Genomic DNA, 19,387 nt, shown 5'->3' on the forward strand with positions numbered 1-19,387 from the left:
GATCAAGTGACTGACCAATATAAGTGATCAAGTGACTGACCATATAAGTGATCAAGTCAATGGCCGGACTCATACGGTCATGCACTTGGTCACTCTCACGGTCACTCACTTGATCACTCTTACGGTCACTCACTTGATCACTCATATAAAAAAAACGTTGGTAAACATGATAAATCGTACTATGATATTGCACTTGGTCATTCACAGGGACCCATGCGCTTGGTCACTCATTCAGTCACATATTTGGTCACTCCCTTGGTTACTTATCAGTCACTTGGCCACTCATACGGTCATGCGATTGGTTAATCATACAGTCACTCACTTGGTTGCTCATATAGCCAGGGCAGGCGAAATGTCCGGGACAAAACGTGCTAGGGGTGAAATATCATTGACGAAGTGTCGGAGGCGAAATATCGTGGACAAAGTTTCTGTGAAGCCAGTGTTACATTACACCAACATCAAACTAGAACCATCTGCTGCCACCTATCAAATAAAACTGTCAAAATTCTTCGATTGAAATTAGTGATCGGTTTTTTTTTTTACTAATGCGGGGAATCAAGTAAGCAATATAATATAATACTATTAAGTAATTTTATGAGCAATAATATTAGTTAAATCATTGAATTTGCTTCGAAATTTTAACAGTTGCTATTTGTGTGATGTAAACTAACGTTAGTAAAACTAGCAAGTTGCAGTCGTTCTTGGCTTTTTGTGATCAAACTGTTTCCTGTTTATATTCTTTTTGATTACAATCACAGAGTCAAAGACGGATATACTTTGCAAGTTTTACTAACGTTAGTTTACGTCACACAAATAACAACTGTTAAAATTTTGAAGTAAATTTGATAATACAATTAATATTATTGCTCATAAAGTTACTTGATAATATTATATTATATTGTTTATTCCATTCCGCACATTATTCAAAAACCGGTCAGTAATTTCAATCGAAAAATTGTAACAGTTTTAATTGGTAGGTGGCAGCACAAGTTCTAGTTTGAAGATGTTTCTCTTGCGTAATAGTATAATTGTACTGCAGTAGTTCCAAACATTTTTTAGCTCATGTGTCCCATCTTTTGGACCATATTTTTTTGTGCCCCCCCCCCCCATTTTACCCAGATCCCCCCTCCCCGCCCTCATCCAGGAGCGAGACCCTTTCTTGTTGAATTTGGTCAAAGCTGAATTTGTAATGTGCAAATATTTTGTAAACAAGATTGATGTCTGGAACCGTGGACCAGACGGAGGGAGAGGCACTTATCCTTCCTAAGTGCATGTCCTTCCTTAGCGCATGGGCCTACCGTGACACGGCCTGGGGGTCTCAAGAGTAGGGGGGTAGGGCTTCATATATGAAAAAAATGAGATCCGGTTAAAATTTTCGAGGGTAAGCGTGTAAATTTTTATGGACAAACATTTCCAGCCAGGTAGGGCGCAAAAAAAAACTTTGCCCGGGGGGGGGGGGGCCCTTGATGCTGTTAAGACGGGTCTATGAAGAGAAAAATAAGTCTGTTTAAAATATACAAGACGATTCAAACTGGCCTGCATAATAAATTGTCCTCCCAACACATCACCATAGGCCCGTGCCTACCCTAGGATACAGTGAGCTTCCTTCTTGTGGGAGCTGCATGGCCATCTCAACGTCATGGGTCCCTAGGTAAATGATGTTCTGGGACCTCATACTTAGCTGGAAGTATGTACACAGGGCAAAGCTGCATAAAGAGCATTAATAATCTTAATATACAGCTTATCTGTATTCTTACAGCTGTATCCTCAATCTTCTTAATACAGCTTTTGCATGCGTGCTCAAACCATGATCCGCGTGCCAGATGTGGCCCGCAACAAATTACCAAACCACTCAAGTGTTCCATTCAACGTTAATAAAATCACTCAAGTGGCCCGTGGCACATCGCCAACGGCGCACATTCAGATCACCAAAGCTACCTGCGGCACACGTCCAGTTCCCTTAAGCAGAACGTATCACATTTCCAGATTACTCGAGTGGCCCGCGGCACGCTACGAGATCACTTGAGTGGCTCGCAGCACACTTACATATCATTTAAGCGGCCCACGACACAAGAGCAGTTCATTTAGGCGAACGGCACGGGACACATTTTTTCGATAACTCAAGTGACCCGTGACAGGTCTCTAAACAAATAAAGTGGCCCCACAATAACCAAAATTTAGGGCACCCTTGTTCTTGGCAAAGGTTGTGCACAATCTTTTCAGTCCGCGGGCCAGATATGCGATATTTGTGCCAATCGCAGGCCATAAACTTGTTATTGTGACCACATGACCCTCATTTCACGGGATATTCCAGTAATTTTGTCCCCCCGGGTTCAAAGCCTCACCGTTGCCGCAGTGGTGGTTGGCTGAAGTTGGTTTACACTCATCTCACATATTTTGTCAAACACATACGCGCACGCGTATTCCGCGATTGTGATAGAGGGGGAAACTCTTTTTGGCTGTAATTCGCAACTTTACTCGTCTTTTTTGGCGATTTTGCCTTGACAATTTTTTTTTTTGGCGATGTATGGAAATTTCGATAACTGTTTGCGAACAAAATTTCCGATTCCAAGGAAGCACGGATAAAGGGGGCAGCGAGGGAGCGATCGCCCCCAACCCAAAAGCCTAGTAATAAAAGGGGGGAAAATTTTCCCTGTCCCATTTTTGCTGTCCCGTAAAATAAAGGAGCATTCAATGGACCTACACAATTTGTCGGCTTCTCCAACACATCGCCCTAGATTAGCCTGCCTTCGCTACATGCACAGCTGAAGATGCCTGCTTCGGCTTCATCATCCGAAGCTGAAGATGCCTGCTTCGGCTTCATCATCCGAAGCTGAAGATGCCTGCTTCGGCTTCATCATCCGAAGCTGAAGGTTTCTGCCTTCGCTCAGGCGCGGATCAAGAGGTAGGGGGCGATGGGAACGACCGCCCCTCCGTAGAACCGAATGATATGGGAAAATTTGTCTCTTTCCCGTCAACTAAGGGACGATTAAACGAACTTACACAATTCGCCCCCCCCCCTCCCAGCACACCGTTCTGGATTCCCCCACGACTGGTTCCAAGGGTGTCTACTATCGGCAGGTTCTACTGTATTCGTTCAACTGGGGTATCGGGTGGCTATTGCATGTTCAAACGAAGGTCAAGATATATGTACAGGGTGTCCTGTAAGTGCCAATGCGACTTTTATCTCATCAACCACCCGTCGTAGAGGTATAGTCTCAATTCAAAAAATGTTCAAAAGACGTTCAAAAATCACCCTGTACCAGTTTTGAGAGTGAGAATACAGTGTGTAACAGAATTAAAAAAAAAATCTAAATTTTTATACGGTCCCTCCCGCCGTCCTCTAACTCCCAGATAGAAAGTTGTTGCCCGGGTCTCTCCTGAGGCCAACAGAAAAATTTCCTAGCGCAATATCCGCTGAGATATTCGAATTCAAAAAACCGGAGAAAAGTTTGGAAAGGAGCCTTGACCGCTAGTTTTTGCTGTTATTTCCCGAATTTGCACTTGGAAGCTTGCAATTTTTTTTCTTCCTGTTGGCCTCAGGAGAGACCCGGGCATCAACTTTCTAATTGGAAGTTAGAGAACAGGGGAGGGACCGTATAAAAATTTAGACTTCATATTTTGTTACATACTGTATTTGCCCTCTCAAAACTGGTACGGGGTAATTTTTAAACGTCCTTTGAGCATTTCTTAAATTGAAACTATACCTGTACGACGGACGGTTGATGAGGTTAAGGCCAAACTAGCACTTACGGGACACCCTGTACATATTCGCCTTCTTCTTCCTTCTGCAGTAGTGGAAACTGGTGCCTCGTAATTAATGAGGAAAAAAGGGGCATGAATTGTGTTTTGTTTATCGTCTCGTGATTCCCGAGAAGTGCCCACGGTCACGGTCGCGAATTAGTTCCGCTAACGGCAAAAAAACAAAACCTCATTCATTTCCTCGAAAATGAACGGTTGGCAATGGCGGAGCGTTCGTTCGTTCCTACGTAATCCCGTTACGTCATCTTCCTACCAATGCCGGGACCTTCGCCTTAAAGATAATGACGATCCCGGTGTAGGGTTACCAGATTCCGAAACTCAGGAATCGGGACGCCCATCATTCCAACGTCACTTGCATATGTTCACAACTGATGGCGCCACTATACCGAGCAAGAGAAACAACGATGGGGTTTTTCCAACCGAAACGGAGCCGTACTCGGGCGCGGGCCATTTAAATGTGTCGCGGGTCACTCGACTGATCTGTGAATATGCCACGGGACACTTAAGTAACCGCTGAGTGTGCTGCGTGCCGATTAAGTACCGCTGAGTGCGCTGCGTGCCGCTTAAGTAACCGCTGAATGTGCTGCGTGCCGCTTAAGTAACCGTTGAATGTGCTGCGTGCCGCTTAAGTAACCGCTGAGTGTGCTGCGTGCCGATTAAGTAACCGCTGAATGCGCTACGTGCCGCTTAAGTAACCGCTGAATATGCTGCGTGCCGCTTAAGTAACCACTGAGTGTGCTGCGTGTCACTTAATTGATGTGAAACAGCACCGCGGATCACTTTAGTGATCTGTAAATGTGCTACTGATTGTGTGTGTGTGTGTGCTTAAATGATCTGTAATTGTGCCGCGGTTCACTCAAGTGATCTGTAATTGTGCCGCGGGTCACTCAAGTGATCTGTAATTGTGCCGCGGGTCACTCAAGTGATCTGTGGATATGCTACGGGTCCCTTGAGTGATTTTTCTTTCAAACCAAGCCCAACTCGGGTCCATTGCCATGGGACTTTTGTCACCTAGCGAGTTGTACCGGAAATGTAAGTGTGCGTACCTAATACTCCGAGTGCGTATCGAGTGTCGCGTCTGATTTTTCATTGCTGCCATCTGTATTTAAGAAGTGAAGTGTAATGATTGAATAGTCAAATCCCGTTTTAACGTTATAGCGAAAATCTCGTTTTAACGAACACTTTTTTTTTTTCTAATCCCCCAAATAAGTTTACATAATAACAATGCTAGGTAACCTGGGATTCCTTTATAACCAAATTTCGTTTTAACGAAGTGATTCCTCCGGTCTCTTCGCGTTCGTTACAACGGGATTCGACTGTATATGTGCCGTTCGTAGTCCTGTTGCTCGCGTTCGCTCCTCGGAGTTGGGAACCACAGTAAACCGACTTCAGTCGACCACCACTGTCGCGCCAGCGGGGTTCGAACCCTTGAGTAGGTTCTGGAAATGTGCGACTTTATACTGTTTTTTTTCCCTTACAAAATTGGGTTTAAGGTAGCACAGGCATCGTCGTCTTAACGCAAGGGCCCGAGGGGCCCTCACAAAAATATGAACAGGCGGATAAGCGATAATAACCAAAAGAAGAAAAAGCCATTCGAGTCGAGATAAGATTGCGGTCCGATACGTATTTTGCGGCATCGCGTTGTCGCGTGATGGCGAAGTGTCGGAATTTCTTCACGTTGGATTGACGCAAAAGTGGAAACCGAAGCCACGCGCTTTGTTGCGACACGGAGCTCGTTGCCTCTTCTTTTGTTTACATCGCGACACGTGACGTCAATTATCCTCTGCGGTATCTATCTACTTTAAGCCGGATATTTTCCTAGTAGTAGGTTTTCTGCGCCGCGCGTGAACCGAATTGGACCATTTCGCGTCGGTAGAGACGCGTTAGATAGACACGCTACGCGTTTGCTTTTTTTTTATATTTTTTTGCCTAGCTTGTCGCGTCGGCTTAGGGCGGCTATATGCAGCACCTCCTAGAGATAGAAGGCCTCTGCAGTGTTTGCCATAAACGTCATTCCGACTACCTGGCAAGTTTGCCACATTTTGAAACACAGCATCCTATTTGGTTTCTTATTTTGGCGTAGAATCTTCCTGATTGGGTCACAAATACCGCGTAGTGATTGGATGTGGGGCATAGAAATCGCGCCAATTCTGAGCCCGATCATTTCTTTTCCTCCTCGCAACGATGAGGCTGGCATGAGCAGGCGTTCTAGGCCACCACATTGGCCCGCTCGCTAAGTGCGGCAGAGTTGCCAAGATGCGACGGCACCGCCGAAATAGGCTCCATTCAGGTCAGGTCAGGTGGCGCGAGCAGGGAATTTTTTTCCCTGAATATTCTAAGGGAGAACGGACTACTTGCTGACGTAACAAGCACACTGCAGAGGTCTTCTATCTCTAGGAGGTGCTGCTATATTGCCCTGGCATCAGCTGCTCTGTCGGTTTGAAGGGAAAGAAAACAAACGCGGCGCACGACGCATTTGACACCTCCAGAAGCAGTCCGCCAATCACGCCCGACGTAGAGCGCTGGCTTGTTGCGCTCGGTTGGAAAACAGTCATACTGATTTTCTTATTGGTGAGTGGACGGCGTGTCGCACTGAGTGATTCACGTTGCACTCGAAACAGAAAACCTGCTCCCGGGAAAACCCGGCTTAATACAGTCGAATCCCGTTTTAACGAATAACGTTATAATCAAAAAATCTCGCTTTTAACGAACACTTTTCTTATCCCCCAAGTAAGTTTACATAGGAACAATGCTAGGTAACCTGGAATTCCTTCATAACGAAATTTCGTTTCAACGAAGTGATTTCTCCGGTTTTGGCGTTCGTTATAACGGGATTTGACTGTAGATGCTTTCCGTGTGGTATTTTAGTAAACTATTTTGTATTCAAAAATAGCGTCACTCTTACCAGCAAAAACTTTTTTTTTTCTTGTGGCAAAAAAATTTGACGTTTTGGCAAGTCAAAGGGCGGCAGCATATGCTATAAACGTTTTATAAAATATATTTTATAAAACTTGAAAAATGAAGCCCATAATCTTATGGTTTACTACATTCGCTCGAATGTAATAAATCGATACTGTGTGATTGGTTGCACTTTTTCAAGTTTTATAAAAGATATTTTATCAGGCTTTTATAGTTTAATACCGGCTAACCGGTTATCCTGCAAACACACACGTGTCTCTAAAAGCACTCTTATAGTCACTCACATGCTTGCACACTGTTTCGGTCACTCACATGCTTGCACACTGTTTCGGTCACTCACATGCTTGCACACTGTTTCGGTCACTCACGTGCTTGCACACTGTTTCGGTCACTCACGTGCTTGCACACTGTTTCGGTCACTCACGTGCTTGCACACTGTTTCGGTCACTCACATGCTTGCACTGTTTCGGTCGTTCACGTGCTTGCACACTGTTTCGGTCACTCACGTGCTTGCACACTGTTTCGGTCACTCACGTGCTTGCACACTGTTTCGGTCACTCACATGCTTGCACTGTTCCGGTCATTTACATGCTTACCCACACTCTAGATCACTTTTTTGGTCATTCATATGCTCATGCTTGCACACTGTTTCGGTCACTCACGTGTTCGCACTGTTTCGGTCACGCACAAGCTTGCACTGTTTCGGTTACTCACGTGCTTGCACACTGTTTTGGTCACTCACATGCTTGCACACTGTTTTGGTCACTCACATGCTTGCACTGTTTCGGTCACTCACATGCTTGCACACTGTTTCGGTCACTCACATGCTTGCACACTGTTTCGGTCACTCACATGCTTGCACTGTTCCGGTCATTTACTTGCTTACCCGCACTCTAGATCACTTTTTTGGTCATTCACATGCTCATGCTTGCACACTGTTTCGGTCACTCACAAGCTTGCACTGTTTCGGTCACTCACATGCTTGCACTGTTTCGGTCACTCACATGCTTGCACTGTTTCGGTCACTCACTTGCTTGCACTGTTTCGGTCACTCACATGCTTGCACTGTTCCGGTCATTTACTTGCTTACCCGCACTCTAGATCACTTTTTTGGTCATTCACATGCTCATGCTTGCACACTGTTTCGGTCACTCACAAGCTTGCACTGTTTCGGTCACTCACATGCTTGCACTGTTTCGGTCACTCGCATGCTTGCACTGTTTCGGTCACTCACATGCTTGCACACTGTTTCGGTCACTCACATGCTTGCACTGTTCCGGTCATTTACTTGCTTACCCGCACTCTAGATCACTTTTTTGGTCATTCACATGCTCATGCTTGCACACTGTTTCGGTCACTCACAAGCTTGCACTGTTTCGGTCACTCACATGCTTGCACTGTTTCGGTCACTCACTTGCTTGCACTGTTTCGGTCACTCACATGCTTGCACTGTTTCGGTCACTCACTTGCTTGCACTGTTTCGGTCACTCACATGCTTGCACTGTTCCGGTCATTTACTTGCTTACCCGCACTCTAGATCACTTTTTTGGTCATTCACATGCTCATGCTTGCACACTGTTTCGGTCACTCACATGCTCATGCTTGCACACTGTTTCGGTCACTCACAAGCTTGCACTGTTTCGGTCACTCACATGCTTGCACTGTTTCGGTCACTCGCATGCTTGCACTGTTTCTGTCACTCACATGCTTGCACTGTTCCGGTCATTTACATGCTTGCCGGCACTCTAGATCACTTTTTTGGTCATTCACATGCTCATGCTTGCACACTGTTTCGATCACTCCCTTGGTCGCTCAATGACATGGTTCCTTGCTTTATAGGTCACTCTTTTGCTCTAGGTCATTCATATGCTTTCCCTCGCTCTACTGGTCAATCTTTTGTTCATTAGCATACTTGCTCACGCTCCAAGTCCCTTTTTCCCATTCCTGCATTTACGTGCTCACTCTTGATCACTCAATAACCTAGTCCCTTGGGCTCTTCCTGTCTCGGAAGCAGGGCCATCTTAAGAGAATCAAGGGTCCCTCGGGTAAAGTGTATATTTTTGAGGCCCTACCTGGATAAAAATGCTTGTCCGTAAAAAAGTTACTCTTACTCTCGAAAATTTTAACTGGATCTCATTTTTTATGATGCCCCTCTGCTCTTGAGGGGCCTCCCCGGCCTTGCCCAGGTAAGCCCATGCGTTAAGACGACACTGATTGGCACACGCGGATTTATTTGGGAGTTATAAGTGTTTTGCCGCCCCTCCCATTCCTCTACTTTTCTGGGCCACTCATTCCTCAAATTTGCCGCTCCTCTGAACTTGCCGCCGCTGGCTTTAACCCGCTGAACACCCCAGTAAATACGCCACTGCCTACGTCTCATTTAAATGAAACAACTCTGCACTTCATCCCCCCCCCCCGCAGGCCTTGCCCGGGTGGGTGCATGCGTTAAGACGGCACTGATGAGTGGTCAAGAAAAGTAGAACGAAAGAAGGGTGAAAAAAATTCCCATGGCTCACAGGCGGTGAAACCATGAATACGCCTCTGCCCAGGGAATAGGTCAGGGAGTGACGAAACGAGTGACCTACAGCGTTTGCAAGCATGTGAGTGACCTAGAGAGTGAGGGACCAGGTCAGTGAGCAACCGAATGAGTGACCCACAGAATGAGGGACCAAGAAAGTGCGTAAGCATGTGAGTGACCTGGACACACAGGCGTATCAACATGGAGTGGGGACCAAGCTGGCTATGGTCAAATTTGAGGAGTAAAGCCGGGTTTTCCTAGGAATAGGTGTTTTGCGCCGCGTGAGAACCGAAATGGATCATTTCGCGTCGGCAGAAACGTGTTGCCCTCACGCCGGTGCTCGCGTGAGGCGTGTTCGCTTTGTAGGAAAACAGTAACGATGCTTTTCTTATTGGAGACGGCAGACTGCTTCTGGATAAGTCAAATGCGTCGTGCGCTGCGCGTTTCGCCAATCTTCCCTTCATTTTTTGTTTTCTTTCCGTTCCCTTCAAACCGGAGTATGCAGACGACGGAGTAGCTGATGCCAAGGCCATATACTTTATATAGCCGCCCTGATCTGATGCGCCACGCTAGGAAAATACAAACGCGTAGCGTAATTATGTAACGCGTTTCTGTCGGCGCGAAATGGTCTAATTCGGTTTACGCTGCGCAAAAAAACCTATTCCTAGGAAAACCCGGCTTTAGCATGATCAGGTTACACGTTTCTGCCGACTCGAAACGGTCCAACTCGGTTCACGCGGCGCAGAGAAACTTGCTCTTGGGAAAACCCGGCTTCAAGGTATCTTCACGCACATCAGTGCAGTGAGCACTAATTTGCCAACAGATTTACTCAATCGCTCACTCACGTCTTGCTCAGTGATTTGCTCCTTCGCTCATTTCTGTTCTCACTTGCTCACTGATTTGTCATGCACTCATTCATTCATATGCTCACTTTCTCGCTCATTCAATTCTTTCTGCTCACGTGCTCACTCAATCACAACTCTTATGTTCCCTTGCTCATTGAATTGCTCATTCACTCATTCCTAGGCTCATTTTCTCATTCACTCATTCCTAGGCTCATTTTCTCATTCACTCATTCCTAGGCTCATTTTCTCATTCACTCATTCCTAGGCTCATTTTCTCATTCACTCATTCCTAGGCTCATTTTCTCATTCACTCATTCCTAGGCTCATTTTCTCATTCACTCATTCCTAGGCTCATTTTCTCATTCACTCATTCCTAGGCTCATTTTCTCATTCACTCATTCCTAGGCTCATTTTCTCATTCACTCATTCCTAGGCTCATTTTCTCATTCACTACTTCTGTGCTCACTTGCTCACCAATTTATCATACACTCCTTCCTTTGCTCACTTCTTTGTAACACACTCATTCCTATGCTCATTCGCTCAACATGCTCATTAACTACTACTGTGTTCACTTGCTCAGTTATTCGATCAGTTGCCACTCCAATGCTCACTTGCCCACTGACTTGTGCATTCAATCACTTCAGTGCTCACTTGCTCATTGATTTGCTCAATCACTCACTTCAGTGCTCAATTGCTCATCGATTTGTCATTTACTCATTCCTTTGCTCCTGCTTTGTAACACATTTTCATTCCTATTCTCATTTTCTCACTAACATGCTCATTCAATGCTTCTGTGATCATTTACTCTTATTCGCTAATCGTCACTCCTATGCTCACGATCTCACTGATTTACTCATTCACTCATTACCATGCTCACTTGCTCATTTCGTAGTAAATGAGCAAGTCAGTGAGCACAAAAGTAGTGACTTCGTAATTTAGTGAGCAACTAAGTAGTGACTTCGTAATTTAGTGAACAACTAAGTAGTGACTTCGTAATTTAGTGAGCAACTAAGTAGTCAATGAGCAATTTGGTGAGCATGGAAGCAGTAAATGAGCAATTTGGTGAGCATGGAAGCAGTAATGAGCAATTTGGTGAGCATGGAAGCAGTAAATGAGCAATTTTGAGAGCATGGAAGCAGTAAATGAGCAATTTGGTGAGCATTGAAGCAGTAAATGAGCAATTTGGTGAGCATGGAAGCAGTAAATGAGCAAGTTAGTGGGCATACGAGTGAGAAATAATCACCAAAATAAATTTAACTCAAATGAATTGCTCAAACTTTTAGAGACGGCAGGGCACTTTATTGGTTTGAAAACGTGTCGTAGGCCACTTAAGTGATCTGTAAATGTGCCGCTTACTACTTAATTGAAGTGAGAATGTGCCGCAGGCCACTTGAGTGATCTATAAATGTTCTGCAGATCACTGAAGTGATCTGGGAATGTGCCGCACTCCCCTCAAGTGATGTGGAGCTGCAACACGAGTTTATGAATTGATCTCGTGATGTGTCTGTCCCTCAATTCACTTTTACAAAGTTGGGCTTGGGGTCACGGGCCACCTCCGATGACTTCTTGCTTTGAGCATGTATGGTGTAACGTGTGTGCAGTGGCGTATTTACAGGTGGGCCTTTTTTAGCGGGTATATCGGCCAGGGCGGAAAGTTTAGGAGGGGGTGGAAAAATTTTATAACCTTGACTCTCCCTCCGCCCTATGTGTGCAGGTCTGTGAGTGACCTAAAGAGTTTGCAAGCATGCGAGTAAACAAAACAGCTCTACATGTGAATGACTAAAACAGTGGCGCAAAGCGTGTGCATGTAAACACCTAACAGTGACCTAGAGCGTGTGCAGCACGTGAGTGACTGAAACAGTGTGCAAACATTTGAATGGCCAAAAGAGTGACCTAGAGAGTGTCAACATATGAGTGACCTAGAGAGTGTCAACATATGAGTGACCTAGAGAGTGTCAACGTATGAGTGACCTAGAGAGTGTCAACGTATGAGTGACCTAGAGAGTGTCAACATATGAGTGACCTAGAGAGTGTCAATATATGAGTGAACAAAAGAGCAAGCATGTGAGCGACAAAAAAAATACGCAAGTGTATGAATGACCAAAAGAGTACACCAGCACGTGAGTGACTAAAAGAGTACGTGAGTGGCCAAAAGAAGGGCTGTGTGTGTTTGCACGCTTAAGTAATTCGGATTCCGAAGCAATCCCAAACTCATCTGCTTGAAGGCAAATCAACAGCGATGCATGGGTGCCGTAACCTAAAGGCCGCCCAATAAGTTTTGTAAGGGGACGGAGCCCCCCCCCCCTCCTCCCTCCCAATATTTTATATTAAAAAAAAACAATGCAATTTCACCTTCCCTCTCCTGCGTACGCGCTTGAATCCCTTATATACGGGACGACCAGCAACTTTCAGTCCCCCCAATGCTTTCTTTATTCATGTCGGCGCCTCGGCGTCGATATATCGATGGAAGGGGGGGGGGCCTTATTCTTAAGCTCTAACTTTTTTTCCCCCCTTTGCAGGTGGCTGCTACCTTTCTTCAAGAGAGGCAATCGAGGTCTTAAGATGTCAGACATTTATGACTGTCCATCAGTTGACTCTTCCCAGAGGATGGGAGACAAACTACAAAGGTACGTATACCAGCGATGACTCCTCACTAAAATATTCTAGACGGGGCCAAAATTTCATTTTATTATGATCACTAGGGCTCGGATTTTTATGACCGCAAAGGTAAAACGTCGTTTCAGAATTTTATGACCCGAAGGTGAAACGTGGTTTCGCAATTTTATGACCAGAAGATGAAACGTGGTTTCGGAATTTTATGAACCCAAGATGAAACGTTGTTTCGGATTTTTATGACACAGAAAGTCAAACGGTTTCGGATTTTTATGACACCGAAAGTGAAATGGTTTCGGATTTTTATGAGCAAAACATGAAGCGTCGTTTCGGATTTTTATGAATCCAAGATGAAATATCGTTTCGGACTTTTATGAACCCAAGGTGAAACGTTGTTTCGGATTTTTATGATCAGAAGGTTAAACGTCGTTTCGGATTTTTATGGCCCGAAGGTGAAACGTGGTTTCGGAATTTTATGACCAGAAGATGAAACGTGGTTTCGGAATTTTATGACACAGAAAGTGAAACGGTTTCAGATTTTTATGACACAGAAAGTGAAACGGTTTCAGATTTTTATGAACCAAAGATGAAATGTCATTTCGGATTTTTATGACACCGAAAGTGAAACGGTTTCTGATTTTTATGAGCAAAATATGAAGCGTCGTTTCGGATTTTTATGAATCCAAGATGAAATGTCGTTTCGGATTTTTATGACCCCGAAGGTGAAACGTCGTTTCGGATTTTTATGACCCCGAATGTGAAACGTTGTTTCGGATTTTTATGACCCCGAAGGTGAAACGTCGTTTCGGATTTTTATGACCCCGAAGGTGAAACGTTAATTCGGATTTTTATGAACCCAAAGTGAAACGTCGTTTCGGATTTTTGTGAGCCAAAGCCGGGTTTTCCAAGGAATGGGTTTTTTGCGCCACGTGAACCGAACATGTTGCATAATCACGCTACGCGTTTGTGTTTTCCTAGCGAGGCGCATCAGATCAGGGTGGCTATATGGCCTTGGCATCGACTACTCTGTCGTCTGCATACTCAGGTTTGAAGGGAAAGAAAGAAAACACTCACAAACACACACAAGAGTGAAGACAACATCGGCAAAACGCGCGGCGCACGACGCATTTGACTCCTCCAAAAGCAGTCGGCCAATCACGCCCGACGCCCTTCACGGGCTTGAAAATATAAATAATAATCACAAAAAATAATAACACTACATCTTCCATTTTTCCCATTCTCCATAACAGTTCGCCGGTAAAATGCAATACACTCTGTTACCTATGCACCCTGTATGTTATTATATACACGTAAAACATAGTTTCCCAAACTTTTTGTTTCATTACCCCCTTCAGAAATTTTTTTCTCTCATCGCCCCTCCTAACTCAAGCGAATACATAGGATCCTCCTATGTTACAGCCGTAGCTTCGATCGTCCCCCCGGACCATTCCATCGCCCACCGGGGGGGGGGGATATTGCCCACTTTGGGAAACACTGATGTAAAACATCGTTGAACAGTAACTACTGCTGTCACCTATCAAATAAAAAGTACAGCTGTTGTGATTCTTCGATTGAAATTGAAGATCGATTTTTGATCAGCGTGCCGCATTGAAATAGTCTCTTCCGTTTCACAAATTTTTATATCTCATTAATTATGAACCTTTCATCAACTCTTTGGAATCATACCTTTCATTAATTATGAAATTTTTATTAATTTTTCATTAATTTTCATTGAATTTTTTGGAATTATTTCCTTCAGAGTAATTATAATCAATTTTTTTTTTTGTTCAATACGCGTATATTTTTGATTAAACATTTTTTAGAATCTGCAGATTTTGTATTTACGAATGGTTTTTTTTCTGGATGTCGATCGTCCCTTAAAATCGGAACTCAAGGGGTGCTCCCAAAATAGGTTCCCAAGGCCCCCGAACTCGTTGAGATAGCTATCATGTAATCTAAAATATTTAAATGTCGTTTGCTTTTATTTCTTTCAGAGAATGGGACAAAGAATTGCAGAAGTTGAAGAAAGGCCAAAAGCCCAGCCTCATAAAAGCCTCTATACGAGCTTTTGGGCTCTTGTACGCCATGAACGGGCTTTTCACTCTAGTTGAGGTAAGTTTCGGATTCATTCAAGACGTAACAATCTGATTTTATGAGGATTGATCTCCTGTCATGGGTATACTCCGCACTTGAGAATATTCTAGGCCTGCCCCCTCCCCCACCCACAAGCGTGGAGCAGACAGGGTTCCACGGGAAAATTACCATAACGTTTTTTCATGCTATAAATTAAACGGAAGAGTGTGCAAGTGCGTTAGTGAGCAAAAGAGTGACCCAAACCATGAGGCATGCATGTGAACGATCAAAAGCGCGTGACCTAGAGCGTGTGCAAGCATTTCAATGGCCAAAAAAAGATACCCAGAGCGTATCCAAGCGAACTGGATGACCAAAAGCGTGAACTAAAGGAGAGGGTTGAGCAGGTCAGTGAGCGACTAAACGAGGGACCTAAAGCGTGTACAAACATGTGAATGACCAAAAAAGATGTCAAAAAGAAAGAAGGACGCCTGCGTATGCACGCACCCTTGGTAACGTCACTTCCTAATTCAAAACAGATGGCGCTACCACATTGACAAAAATACCAGCCACGACAATAATTTTTCCCAACCAAACCAGAACCGCTAAAATAAAACAAAAAACAGAAGAAAAAAAACAAATACATGCCACACTGACTCCCTTTGTTTATAATAAATTGTTCCCACGCCGTCTGGTTAATTTTATTGCTTTGCGGCTCTTTCCTAGAACTTGGCGAAGTTGTCCATCCTACAGGGCTACTCCAAGGAAACCTCGGTTGTACCGCTTTTCTTATTGGTAGAGTGAACCATGGCCCCCCACATCCTGTAGCGGGGCCCCTAGACTGGGATCTTTTGCGGGCCCCTTCTGTAGTTAATTTATAGCGTGAAAAAGTAAAATAATGATGATAACCGTCCCGCGCGGGCCCCATGGCTAGAACCCTGGGGGGCCATGGAGTGAACGGCGTAACGCGATGGACGATTCACGTTGCACGCGGCACAGAAAACCTGCTCCTAGGAAAACACGGCTTAAAGCCGGTTCAGACGTCAGATATTTGACACTTCATCAGCTGACGCTTCCCAGAGAATGGGAGACAGACTAAAAAGTACAGTAGAACCTCTCGATAACGGACACTCATAGGATGAAAGCTTTTGTCCGCTAACGGGAGTGCCCACTATTGGGGAGGTACGATATACAGTAGGGCCTCGCTTATACGACTTCCACATTTGCTCGCTTATACGACGTTTGACGTCTGTCGCAATTGCTTTCTATTCGTTACTGTATGTAAAAATGATACACTACTACTACTAAACCATACATGTACCTCGTCCCTAGTCTTCTGCGAAACCTAACGAATTGGTACATGTTAGAATGTGTACGTACGTGTAGTGAAACCTGACTAAGTTTGTTTCTGTGTAATGCTTGTTATATATACGTGTAGTGCTGCCATCTGCCTTTCTAACTATGATTGAAGTGCAATGATTGAATTGTTGTATCGTTGTAGGCCTCTGTGGCGAGACTTTTAAAATCACAAACTCTAAAAGGGCCTGTTTCTATGCAACGGAAATTAGTGACGATTTTATGTTACGGAAATGGGTGACGATTTTATGTTACGGAAATGGGTGACGTTTTTGTGTAACGGAAGTCGGTGATATTTTGGTTACGAAAATCGGTTACGATTTTGGGTCAAGTTTTCGTTTAACTCTTGCGTATATCGGGACCCATTTGACCCATCGGGACCAAGTTATGTGCATGTACCAAGAGGCTCCCACATCCTACAGAGGGGCCCCCCCTGGCCCTACCAGGGGGGTGTCCGATAAGCTTCCGAGTCAGGGGTCCCGTTTCATTTTGGGGGCCTTGGATGAATCTCTTCTTTTTTTTTTCTGTAGAATTTGCAACAGCGGAAGTCCGAGATAAATCCAGTCTCTCCTATTCCCGGATTTTATTTGTTCTAAAATTGATAAAAATGAAAAATTTTTGTGGCTCCTCACAGGGGGATGTCCGACATGAAAACCAGACGCGCCTCCAAGTTAAGATTCCATAGGAACTTCTAAAGGGTGGATGTCCAACAAGCCTCTAGGTCGGGGGCCCCCATGGAAAAGTTGGCAGGTTCCAATTCGGGGGCCCCTGGATGTATCTCACTGATTTTTATTTGTCAACATTGTAAAATTTGCAGCATCGGTAGCCCGAAATAAAGCCAGTCTGGGGCCCACTAAAAGTATGCGAATTGGTGTCCCGGGTAATTGGTTGGGAACCCTGGGTTTTATTCGTTGGCAAAATGAATACAAATGAAAACTTTTCATGGCACTCGCAGCGGGATATGACCGACAAGCTTCCATGTCGGGGTTCCCCCCCCCATGTTTAGAAGTTTCATTTTGGAGGCCCTGGATGAATCTCAGTCTTTTCTGTTGTTTAACACTGTAGAATTTTCAACAGTGGAAGCCCGAGATAAATCCAGACTGGGTCCCCCACTAAAAATCTGCGTATTGGGTCTCCGCTACTGGATGTGGGCTCTGGATTTTATTCGTTCTAAAATTTATAAAAATGAGAATTTTTCGTGGCCCCTCGCAGGGGGATGTCCGGCAAGCATTCAGGTCGGGGCCCCGTGAAAAAGTTGACAGGTTTCATTTCGGGTGTCCCTGGATGAACCTCATTGATTTTTGTTGTTTAACATTGTAAAATTTGCAACACATCGGTAGCCCGAGATAAATCCAGTCTGGGTCCCCACTGAAATTGAGCAAATTGGAGTCTGGGGATCCCATGGGGGGGGGGAGTTTTCTGGGGTTACTTGATGACTCACATTTGTTTTTTGTTGCTTTATTATTGTAAAATTCGCTTCTTCAGTAAGTTGGTGCTTTCACATGTCCCTTTCCATAGCACGCTGATGAAGTGGGACGAAATAAACAAGATATGTTGTGAAGAGAAAAGGGGGGAGGGGGTTGGCCGCTAAGGCGGCCGGAGCCCCCTAGTTTTGTAATAAAAATTGAATTAAATTAATAAGTGCGAAGAAGGTAAAACAATATCGATATCAGTCTTGTAATGTGTTGGCTTTTTTCACACGTATCAACATGTGCGAAAAAAACCAACATTACCATCACCATCAAGTAAATAATTGACTGTTTGTCATATTTACCAATACGAGCTTTTTATCATGCATCAAGGGCGTAGCGGGGGGAGGGGACTTGGGGGTCTGGTCCCCCCCCCCCCGAAATGTGAGAAAATGACCGAAAAAAGGGAAAAAGATGGCCAAATCCATTCTTCTGTCACTTTGGTTCCCCCCCCCCAAAATGAAAGTAGTCCCCCCCCCGAACGAAATTTCTGGCTACGCCCCTGTCATGCATGATCACCGTTGAGTAAGATAAATTCCCTATTTATGAACAAAAATTCACAAAAAAAATTAGTTTGCCAGATTTTACTGTCCGTTATCGGGAGAAGCTGAGCTGGAAAAGATCTGGGCAACGGGATAAGTCCAGTGGCAAAGTTCTGGTGTCCATTCATTCCGTTATGAAAAGTGTCCGGTAACGGTAAGTGAAATACATTAAAGCCCTATTCCATGGGACCGGAGCTCAGGAAAGTGTCCGTTAAGAGAGGTTCCACTGCATACAGGGGCGTAGCCAGAAATTTCGTTCGGGGGGGGACCAGACCCCCAAGTCCCCCCCCCCCCGGCTACGCCCTTGACTGCATACCAATGATGACTCCTAATAAAAGAATTCTAGACTGCCTTTTGCATTTTATTATTATCACCAGGCCTCGGACTCTCATAACGAAGGTGAAAAGCCGTTTCGGATTTTTATGACCCAAAGGTGAAACGTCGTTTCGGATTTTTATGACCCAATGGTGAAACGTCGATTCGGATTTTTATGACCCAATGGTGAAACGTCGATTCGGATTTTTATGAATCAAAGACGAAACGTCGATTCGGAATTTTATGAACTCAAGGTGAAACGTCGATTCGGATTTTTATGAATCAAAGACGAAACGTCGATTCGGAATTTTATGAACTCAAGGTGAAACGTCGATTCGGATTTTTATGACCCAAAGATGAAATGTCGATTCGGATTTTTATGACGCTAAAGATGAAACGTCGATTTGGATTTTTATGAACCCTAGGTGAAACGTCGTTTCGGACTTTTATGACGTTGATGTGAAAGGTTGATTCGGACTTTTATGACGTTGATGTGAAAGGTTGATTCGGACTTTTATGACGTTGATGTGAAAGGTTGATTCGGATTTTTATGACCCAAAGACGAAACGTTGATTCGGATTTTTATGACCCAAAGACGAAACGTTGATTCGGATTTTTATGACCCAAAGACGAAACGTTGATTCGGATTTTTATGACGCTGAAGATGAAACGCGTTGTATCGGATTTTTATGACGCGAAAGCCGGGTTTTCCTAGGAGCAGGTTTCCCGTGTCGCACGCAACGTGATTCCCTCAGCGCGACACGCCGTCCACTCACCAGTAAGAAAAGCAGCATGACTGTTTCCCTACAGAGCGCAATACGCCTGACGACAGCGCTTTACGCCGGGCGTGATTGGCCGACTGCTTCTGGAGGAGTCAAATGCGTCATGCGCCGCGGTTTTGCCGATATTCTCTCCACTCCTTGTGTGTTTTCTTTTCCTTCCCTTCAAACCGGAGCATGCAGACGACAGAGAAGCTGA

At 44.7% G+C, this 19,387-nt stretch overlaps 1 protein-coding gene across 1 annotated transcript in view; it reads left to right on the forward strand.

Moving 5' to 3' along the window:
- Positions 1 to 19,387, forward strand: part of LOC149071036 (ATP-binding cassette sub-family C member 4-like) — a 78,524-nt gene that overhangs the window by 17,776 nt on the left and 41,361 nt on the right. The window contains exons 2-3 of the mRNA XM_089248297.1: positions 12,564 to 12,671; positions 14,652 to 14,769. Coding sequence (XP_089104423.1) covers positions 12,564 to 12,671; positions 14,652 to 14,769 — 226 coding nt within the window. The remainder of the gene's footprint in view (positions 1 to 12,563; positions 12,672 to 14,651; positions 14,770 to 19,387) is intronic.

This window comes from Pholcus phalangioides, unplaced genomic scaffold, assembly GCF_987345545.1.
Source record: "Pholcus phalangioides strain wild (caught in Gottingen) unplaced genomic scaffold, Ppha-v1.0 ptg000020l_1, whole genome shotgun sequence".
NCBI lineage: Eukaryota > Metazoa > Arthropoda > Arachnida > Araneae > Pholcidae > Pholcus > Pholcus phalangioides.